General features: G+C 40.2%; 1 protein-coding gene across 1 annotated transcript; it reads right to left on the bottom strand.

The window, feature by feature from the left end:
• Window positions 1-4,816: 4,816 nt before the first annotated feature.
• On the bottom strand, window positions 4,817-9,261 carry naga (N-acetylgalactosaminidase, alpha). The gene is made up of 9 exons (XM_047388280.1): window positions 9,078-9,261; window positions 7,779-7,935; window positions 7,466-7,606; window positions 6,876-7,087; window positions 6,690-6,784; window positions 6,427-6,588; window positions 5,891-6,088; window positions 5,636-5,776; window positions 4,817-5,511 (listed from the first exon to the last, which is right to left on the bottom strand). Exons 2-9 carry the CDS (start codon window positions 7,931-7,933, stop codon window positions 5,311-5,313), a joined length of 1,305 nt encoding a protein of 434 aa, XP_047244236.1. The 5' UTR covers window positions 7,934-7,935; window positions 9,078-9,261; the 3' UTR covers window positions 4,817-5,310.
• Between the last annotated feature and the right edge of the window lie 628 nt (window positions 9,262-9,889).

Here is a 9,889-nt window from a genome sequence, read left to right as displayed (position 1 = left end):
GATCTAAAAATTGAGAGTAAGGGCCTGGTGGATGGTACAAAACAACAAACAGAAGTGGTTTTAGTGCTTTGCAATTTGGATGAGGAAAACTAAGTATTAACTATTCAAAAGAGTTGTAGCTATTGATTGGTCTGGGACTAATCAATAAATCGGACTGAAAGATGGTTGCTACTCCTCCTCCTCGCCCAGTATTTCGAGGAATGTGAAAATTTAAATAATTAGCAGGAGTTGACTCATTTCTAGTAACATAATCCTCTTGTGCAGCCAGGTTTCTGTGAGGCAAAATAAATCAATCTGATTGTCACAAATCAGGTCACTAACTAGCAATGTCTTTGAAGAGCGAGATCTTATGTTCAGTAAGCCACATTCAATTGTTTTATTTTTATTTTTAGTCTGAGTTGTGTTTATTTTTATTAGATTTTCCTGATTTCCTCGTTTTAGATTATTTTTTTAAACTATTCAATTTTGGCCGTGGGCGAGACACTGTCTTAATAGGGTAATGGGTGGGTAGCAGTACAGAAGAAGCAGAGAGGAGTGTTAAACTACAACCCTGCTTCCTGGTCTGAACCCTGGGTTGTCAGAGGTTTGGAGATCTAATAAATTCGGCCAGATTCCTAGAAAGAAGAGCTGCTCCATCCAAAGTGGGATGGATGCCATCTCACCGGATCAGACCAGGTTTTCCCCAAAATGTTCACCAATTATCAATGTAACCCACATTGTTTTCTGGACACCACCTAGACAGCCAGCGGTTGAATGACAGCATGCGGCTAAACATGTCGTCACTGGTCAGATCGGGGAGGGGACCGGAGAAAATTAAGGAGTCCAACATTGTTTTGGCAAACTTACACACCGAAGCAACACTAACTTTGGTGACCTCCGATTGACACGGGTGTCATTACCGCCAGCTTGAATAACAATCTTACTGTATTTACGCTCATCCTTAGCCAGCAGTTTCAGGTAGGATTTGATGTTGCCCGTTCTGGCCCCTGGCAGACATTTGACTATGGTCGCTGGTGTCTCTAGTGCCACGTTTCTGACTATGGAGCTGCCAATTACCAGAGTTGGCTTCTCAGCGGGTGTGTCACTGAGCGGGGAAAATCAGTTAGAAACGCAGACAGGTGGTGACCTGTGGGCTGGGATCTAGGGCTATGCTTTCTACGTACCGTCACCCAGTCGACCAGTCTTATTTCTCCTGGGATAAGCAGATTAATCTATGACACCACCCCAAAACAAATGTTTTTTTCTGTCTGTGGTTATACTAGTCAAGCTTGTTTTGGCAGGTTCAGAACATACTCAATAATTGGTAGTCATAATGTACTGGCTGATCAGTGGGTAAAATCACACAGAACAGCACAGGGTGTGACGCTCAGACATTTTCTTTAGCCTATGGACATAAATCAGGATCAAGAACAGCGTGTGCTGTGGCCTCAAAGTAGCTCCTGACATTATAAAAGACTTTATCTGAGGAACCTATTTCAGTAATACCATTCAGAAAGTGAAACTTGTATATTATATTCATGTATTTATTACACACGGTCTGATACATTTCAAATGTTTATTTCTTTTAATTTTGATGATTATAACTGACAACTAATGAGAACCCCAAATTCAGTATCTCAGAAAATTTGAATATTGTGAAAAGGTTCAATATTGAAGACACCTGGTGCCACACTGTAATCAGCTAATTAACTCAAAACACCTGCAAATGCCTTTAAATGGTCTCTCAGTCTGGTTCTGTAGGCTACACAATCATGGGGAAGATTGCTGACTTGACAGTTATCCAAAAGACGCCAAATGACACCTTGCACAAGAAGTGCAAGACACAAAAGGTCATTGCTGTTCATAGTGCTCTGTGTCCAAGCACATTAATAGAAAGGCAAAGGGAAGGAAAAGGTGTGGTAGAAAAAAGTCTACAAGCAATAGGTTTAACCGCACCCTGGAGAGAATTGTGAAACAAAACCCATTCAAAAATGTGGGGGAAGATTCACAAAGAGTGGACTGCAGCTGGAGTCAGGGCTTCAAAAACCACCACCCACAGACGTATGCAAGACATGGGTTTCAGCTGTCGCATTCATTGTGTCAAGCCACTCTTGAACAAGAGACAACGTCAGAAGCATCTTGCCTGGGCTAAAGACAAAAAAGACTGGGCTGCTGCTGAGTGGTCCAAAGTTATGTTCTCTGATAAAAGTAAATTTTGCATTTCCTTTGGAAATCAAGGTCGCAGAGTCTGGAGAAAGAGAGCAGAGACACATAATCCATGTTGCTTGAGGTCCAGTGTGAAGTTTCCACAGTCAGTGAAGGTTTGGGGTGCCATGTCATCTACTGGTGTTGGTCCACTGTGTTTTCTGAGCTCCAAGGTCAACACAGTTGTCTACCAGGAGGTTTTAGGGCACTTCGTGCTTCCTGCTGCTGACCAACTTTATGGCAATGCAGATTTCATTTTCCAACCGGACTTGGCAGCTGCACAGTGCCAAAGCTACCAGTACCTGGCTTTAGGACCATGGTATCCCTGTTCTTAATTGGCCAGCAAACTCGCCTGACCTAAACTCCATAGAAAATCTATGTGGTATTGTGAAGAGGAAGATGCAATACGCCAGACCCAACAATTCAGAAGAGCTGAAGGCCACTATCAGAGCAACCTGGGCTCTCACAACACCTGAGCAGTCCCACAGACTGATCGACTCCATGCCATGCCGCATTGCTGCAGTAATCCAGGCAAAAGGAGCCCCAACCAGGGATGAAAGTGAGCCGGTACGGTCCGGTACTGCGTACCACTAAAAGATTCTGTGCTGGTACGCAGTACCGGGAAGAGGGAAGAACGGGTGTCTGCTATGAATCCATCATCCAGAACCAGTTATGGCTGCAAAAATTCACGAGCACACAAAGAAGATCAGATCTGCTACCAATAGTCAGTCTAAAACACTACTTAATCTGTTTATAAATATAGCTATTTTCCCCTTATTCCAAATTGTTTCTGAACTGTTTATGCTATGCTGGAGCCTCAATGCTCTTATTTTGCTTCTCTCCCCTCAGGGCTCGAGGCTTTTGTAAACGGCCAGCCTTTAAAACGAGCACCGCTACGTTTAATGTCTGTCTTCTCGCTGCAAAATACCCATGTTAAAAGCAAAGGGAGAGAAACTAGTTATGTTTCATGTTATTTTGCTGAATTACAACAACACAGTACAGCTCGAAAACACCGGTTATGACCAGAGATTTCACATACGATACACGAGAGAGCATGCTCGCTTACCTCCATAACAGAACGGTTGCCAAGGCGATCGGTGCGTTCGATTTAATGGACTGGGAGATTTTACACAGGTGGTGCACAGACATAAAAAACCGCTGCTTGCATTAAGACAGGACGAACAATAAATCACTTACCATCTACAGACTTTTAAATTAAAACCACGAAAACAACCAAACTGTCAAATATGTAATTTAAATTAAATCAAAACTTGACCACAATGCAGAGAACAATAACTTCTTTCTTCAAAAGAAAAATGGAAACTAAAGATGAAAAGTTATGCAACAGAATATACATACATTATATATATATATATATATATATATATGCATATATGCCACCATTGCCTCCCCAGCCCCCCCTCTACCTCCGCCCCAAAGTACAGGCAAGAATTTTTAAAACTACTTTCACCACTGGCCCCAACTAAGTGCAGTACATGCTCATACTTTTCAGGCCAACATTTCTAAAAATCCTTTTTTGTATTGGTCTTGGGTAATATTCAACTGTAAATAGTTTGATATCCACCTTTAATGTGAAACATATCCTGTACAGTTCAAACTGATCTGTTAGAGTTGAAGAAGCTGGTCTCTCTGAATATGTTTGAAAGAGTTATTAAAGGATTTGGAAATAAGTACATCTCATTATAGGTGCTTTTAAATTGTGTAACAGTTTCTGCACCGTGCTGCTATCTTGGCCAAGCCAGTCTTATAGAAGAGATTTTAAAACTCAGTTTTTTTAAATGAAATGGAAAAAATGAACATGAGGCAACAGTGATGTTAGAAAAACTAGATGTTTTTTCCAAAATTAATGAAAGATAGTAAAGCAACAGCAACACTGAAGGGGCCCAAGGACTTTCTAGATTGAATTATATATAGAACTGTATTCTTCATTTATATAGACTAAAAATTATGGTTGTAAGACAGAAGGATATTCTTCCAAAGAAACTAGTGGAAGAATGTGACATGGTCAGATAAAACCAAACTTTTGAGCCACAGTCTCAAAAAGGTATGTTTAGTAGAGAACACCACATCCACAGTTAAGCATGGTGGTGGCAGCATGATGCTCTGGAGTTACTATTCATCACATGGAACTAAGGTTTTTGTGAATGTGGATGAAATTATTAACATTTCCACCTGCCAGTCAGTTTTGATCTAAAACCCTCCGTTGTCTGCTTGGCAACTACAACGAATGCTGAAACTTCAACAAAGTTTTAGGGTGGGCTCACTCACAGAGCATTACAGGTTTTTTCACCCATTTTACCTTTTTTATATTTCCCCTCAAAATGATTTGTCTACTTTTCAGTTGAATTTTAGAGTCAATATTAAAAACAGTGAAGTTTTGAAGTGTTAAGATTATTTATAAAGGTCTCATTTTATAACACAGAATTCAGGATTTGTAACTAGTTACGTATCCTTTACCAGGATATTATTTAAGTTTGCTCTGATTTAGTTTAACACTTTACAGTTCATTACGAAATGACACAAAAATCTAAGTGACTGCAGTCAAATAAACCTTTGAATGCCCATTCCTGGAACTGGAAGGGGATGGAAAAATGGAAATTCAAAGCATCACTTCTTATAAAATCTCTTTTTATTCCAAACATAATTGAAAATAATTACAAAGGGGTGTAAACAACTTTGTCTAAATTACAAAATCAGCTCTATTAATCTAAATGTTATTCTAAAGAAAAACTGTGATGTAATTTTACCTAGGATCCATGTATCTTAGTGGCTTAGGTCAGACGAAATATCTTGGACAAAGACAGAGCTTGTTTCTGGTGCCAATTTAGTTTCAGTTTTGAACAGCTTTGTATGCGAGATAACAAAATCACCACCTAGAATATAATCTCTTATGCTTTCATCGGGCCTTACCCCCCCTCAAAAAGAAATAAATTTCTGACTGTGACAGCTAAACTTTCATTAAACGTTGAAAAGAAAACCTAAATCATTCTGAGGTAGAGAAATAAACTCTTCGAGCAGAAAGAATGTGCGATTTCAGCAAATCAGACCGAGATGGCAAATGGCTCCGAGGTCAAATCTCTAAAGCAATTAAAAGATAATAAAAGTTCAAAGGAAGACCCGAGGAAAGGTGTTTTCCTCTGCATCATAGGCTGGCCCGTGAAGTTTGCCCCCTCTGATAAACGGGTGGTACTTTAGTTTGCCGGGCGCAGAAACATACCACATGACCACACCTGTTGGGTTCACTGAAACCACAAACTCAGTGGAGTCTTTCAGCACATCAGTCTTGCCGGTGTAGACATCAGTGAACTAGAAAAAAATAAAAACAGACAGGACGTAATTCTTTGAACAAAATCTCCAACATTAAAAATAATATCTCTTGTTAAAGCCTTTCATAGTATTGAAAGCAAATAACTAAATGTGTGAGACCAACCTTGTAGCTGCCTGTGGTGTAGTTGAGTTTGCTTAGCGAGGTTTTGTAGCGATAGGGCATGTCAGTACGGCGGCTGAAGAACACTAAAGCGCTGGCGTTGTTCGACAGGGGGCGCCAGAACACCTCGATGCCAACCTTCTCCTTGAAGATGGAAAGTAGAAATACATCAGAGCATGTGAAACATGAAAACTCTTTACATTCTTATTTCTCTTATTTTCCTCACAGTCAATGTCAAAAAAGCAACCAAATCCACACCTTGAGAATGCGTCTTCCCTGGATACCCAAGGGGTCCTGGTTGATGCTGATGATCATTTTGTTTTGAAGGATACTTTGGGCTCCGCTGCTGATTGTGCGAAGGTCGTTGGACATGAACAGGGGAGCGGCCATGATTGCCCACAAAGCCATCTGGGAACGAGACTGCTCCATACTGAGGCCAAAATCTCCGATAACCAGCTGTTAAGAACAAAACCATTATCACACAAACAAGAAGGATAATATTTAAAAGCAGAATTTCAGACCTTATTGACAACTAATATCTGCTTATCTGTCAGTGAGACTTTCTTCCTTACAATTCTGGCAGTGTTGAAAATAGAAAGACAGAGTTGCTTGGCATGCATTCAGAAACCCATACTTTTCTGGACTCCACTACTCTCATGTTTTTTTAGGCAATGTTTAAGGTATAAATGCAAAAGCTGACAATATACGTATTGTGGATATTTCTACAGTGGTCAGGCTTTTTATATGGAACCAAAAAAAAAAAACTGTAAATTTGTCAGGCCAGCAGGACAAACCATGTCGGGGTCGTTCCACCTTCCAGGTCCAGCTGCAGTTGCCAACACATCCTGGTTTTCAAAAAACCAATCAACAATGCTCAGCACACTGTTCCAAGAGTCTTGAATGTCACCATAGTTACGCCACAGGTTGCAGATCTGCCCGAGCTGAGTATAATTCACCTGAAACATCAATAGCATTCATGTTATTAAGCTATAAACACATTTCCCGACTGAACTAGACCAGAGTCATCACAACATCTACATTTGCCAGTATTAAACACCTTTGGTGGAAGTCCACCCTGGTAAGCAGGCCAGCTACAGGAGTAGCCAATGGGGCGGCCCGTTGCGTTTAAAGCCTTTGACATTCGAGGATAACCTGCCGGAAAAAACCATAAGAGTCGATCAAGATCAGAGGATGAATAACCTCCCAATCCAAAGCATCAAACTAGCAACTCATGTTTTCTTACCTAGCTCTTGCTCGACAGCATTGGAATAACAGCCGTCAAATTTAAACATGTCCACCTCCCAATCAGCGAATGTCTGAGCATCTATTTCAATCTTATCCAACGTTGTCCCGGGGTAGCCCCCGCATGTGTGGGTGCCCATGTCCCCATAGATACCTAGTTTGAGACCCCTGTCGTGCATGTATCGTGCCAGACGTTGGATTCCCCCTGGAAATCTGATTTGAACATCGGAAGTAAACATTAGCTGTTAAAACCATTCAATAACTCCAGGTTTAACACATTACCAACAACAGTTCAGATAATGTCATGATCACACAGTAACGGTAGAGCAACATGTTCTCATTAGTGAAAAAAGTGGGTCATTCTATTGATCACAACTTGCCACAGGACTCAAAAGTTGTCTTTTTCACCCTTCTGCTGACTCTGCATTGAAGACGCCTGTAGGCGAGCTACTGATTAAGGCGCTTTGCTATGACTGTAAAATTGTTACACCGCCACTCCTTTTGTTTAAATGACCAGTTGGATTAGATATGATAAAGTTGTTCTTGCAGAATAACAAAGAGCGTCCATGTCTGAATGCATCCATGCTGTACCTATTAGGGTCGGGTTGCAGCCGTCCATCTTTGTCTCTCTCCATGGAAGACCAGCAGTCATCTATGTTCACGTAGACGTAGCCCAGCTCCTTCCAGCCGTCCTCAAAGAGTCTGTCCGCCATGTCAATAAACAGATTCTCACTGGAGGGAGGACAGCAATGTTTACTACAGAATAAAGTTTGTTTGGATTAAAGTGGGATAATATAATTATTCTCACCCACTAATGCAATGAAAATGCCCACTTTGTCTTTTTATTAATGCTATACCTCTTAACTTATTTGTAGTTGTGCTCATTTATTAAAAGCCTGCTTGCCTGATGCAGTTCTTTGGGTCGTTTTTGCAGTCAATGTCACAGCGGTAGCGTTCCCATGCCAACCAGCCCATTGGAGGCGTCCTCATCAGGCCATTGTCAAGGCCGAAGGTGGTCATGGTGGCCACAGAGGCAAAAACAAGCACTGCAAAATGCATTCCTAAGTGAAAAAAAGGAAAATCGGATGATTCAGTGACTTTGAAAAGTGCTCAGACTCAAATCTTTATCAACAGACTCAGGTCCTTAATATGTTTTAAATCTTTTTCACATTTTTGTTAGATTACAACTACAAACTTTAATGTATGTCACTGGGATTTTATATGAAAGACCAAAATAAGGTTGCTGCAATTACAGGTGCAATCATTTTAGGTTTTGGCTCTACTAGCTTTTCAAATGTAGAGACTGAAGTTTTTCTACACTCTAGCTTGCAAAACAGCTCAAGCTCCATCAGATTAGATGGAGAGCATATATGAACACCACCTTTTAAGTCTTGTCAAAGACTTCCCCGCTGTAGAAAAGTAGTCCTACAGAATGATCACCACTATGATTCACATTAAGGATAGCGTGTTCAGGATGATGTGCAGCATTAGTTTTCTTCCACACAGTGTTTTGCATGTAAGCCAGAAGGTTTGGTTTTGGTCTAATCTGATTATAACACCTTGTGGTGCAACTTGAAAAACTGAAATTTATTTAGGGTTATCAAAGTAAAAGGGGACAGAACTCACTGCAGCCAGGAATCTTTGGATTTTCTTTGAAAAAATAAACAAAAAACACACGTCATTTTCCTTCCAGTTTACAATTATCCTCTAGTTCTTGTTGGTCTTCCATATCGAACCTTGACTAAATACATTTCAATTTGTGGTAGCAAGGCAAGAAAACATGAAAACAATTCAAGAGGATTGAATGCTTTTGCAAAAACAGTATAACTATGCTGCACTACATCAGGGATAAACACATAAAAGGATGAAAACGTGCATTGCAGACCAAGCTGCCACATGAAGCTATTTTTTTAAAAGCGTGAAGATATTTTCAAGGTGTGTTTAATCTTCAAAGACCCAATTAAATCTCGTGTGTGTCAGCTGACTGGGAGCAGCAAGCAACACCAACCTGCTGAGTGACATCTCAGTTTAACTGTCATCCGACTAACAAAAAAACTTGTGTAGGACAAAATGATAGCATTTATCATTATTTTTTTTACAGAGGTTTATTTAAAAGTATTGTGGATAAATATAGTTGTATTTACGTCAAAACAAAAAAACTTTAACATTTCTGAAAAAGGTAAGGTAAAACAAAAAAACTTACTGCAGTGCAAAGGCAGCTCTTAGTCTTCTTCTTGTAAAAGTGGTTGCTTTAAACTCGGAGATTTACCCGAACGAATAAAAACGCTCCTTTCCGAGCTGCATAAGCGTCGGTTAACTAGAGCCGCTCCTGTAAACACGGAAGTGGTATTCACGTGACTTTTGCAGTCAGCTGACCATCTTCCCAAAATTAGCACCAAGGAGTGGACGTGTTCCGCATTTATAACCGCCTTTTAGCACTTTTTGTTCGCCTCAGCTAATGACCAAAAAGTGACTAAATGACGTCTCGTTTTTAGTAGGCTACCCTTAAGGACACAGTCGCCAAAAATGATTAGCTTGTGATTATATTATTGGGATAGAATGCGTTTGTTATGGCACCTTACAAATGTAAAACACAAATGTCAAGTATCTTTTGCCTTTCTCTTGCTGTATTGATTCCCTGAATTAAGCTTTCCTCGAAATGAACTTCTCATGGCGCTTCAGGACAAAGTCTCGATTTGTCTTTGATGTAGGAGGCGCTCCAAATGTGGAAATAACGTCACATCCGAGTTGAGAGCGGTCTAGTTGCTAGTCAAAAAAACAGTTGTAATTGCTGTACTACAAGTGGTAGTAATACAAGACGACAAATATGTTATTGTCTCCATTTTGTGCGTTCAAACACTAAAGGAGCATGCATTACTAGCAGTTCTAAGTCCAGAGGCAAATCAAACGCAGCATCGGCGTCACAAAACATAACAATAGTTATCTAATTTACAAAACTAACCCTAATAAAACATGACGTACATAGATAAGAGTTGTTGCTGTATGAATTTATTT

Source organism: Girardinichthys multiradiatus, chromosome 15, assembly GCF_021462225.1.
Source record: "Girardinichthys multiradiatus isolate DD_20200921_A chromosome 15, DD_fGirMul_XY1, whole genome shotgun sequence".
NCBI classification, from domain to species: domain Eukaryota; kingdom Metazoa; phylum Chordata; class Actinopteri; order Cyprinodontiformes; family Goodeidae; genus Girardinichthys; species Girardinichthys multiradiatus.
The sequence above is the reverse complement of the archived record's forward strand: the minus strand, read 5'-3'. Positions and strand labels throughout refer to the sequence as shown.

Excerpts from the sequence above, each read along its gene's own strand:
- naga (XM_047388280.1), bottom strand. The coding sequence starts at position 7,933 with ATGCATTTTGCAGTGCTTGTTTTTGCCTCTGTGGCCACCATGACCACC. Across the intron at positions 7,088-7,465 it reads CTGCAACCCGACCCTAATAG|ATTTCCAGGGGGAATCCAAC; the intron begins GTACAGCATGGA and ends TGTTCAAATCAG. Across the intron at positions 5,512-5,635 it reads ACACCACAGGCAGCTACAAG|TTCACTGATGTCTACACCGG; the intron begins GTTGGTCTCACA and ends ATTTTTTTCTAG.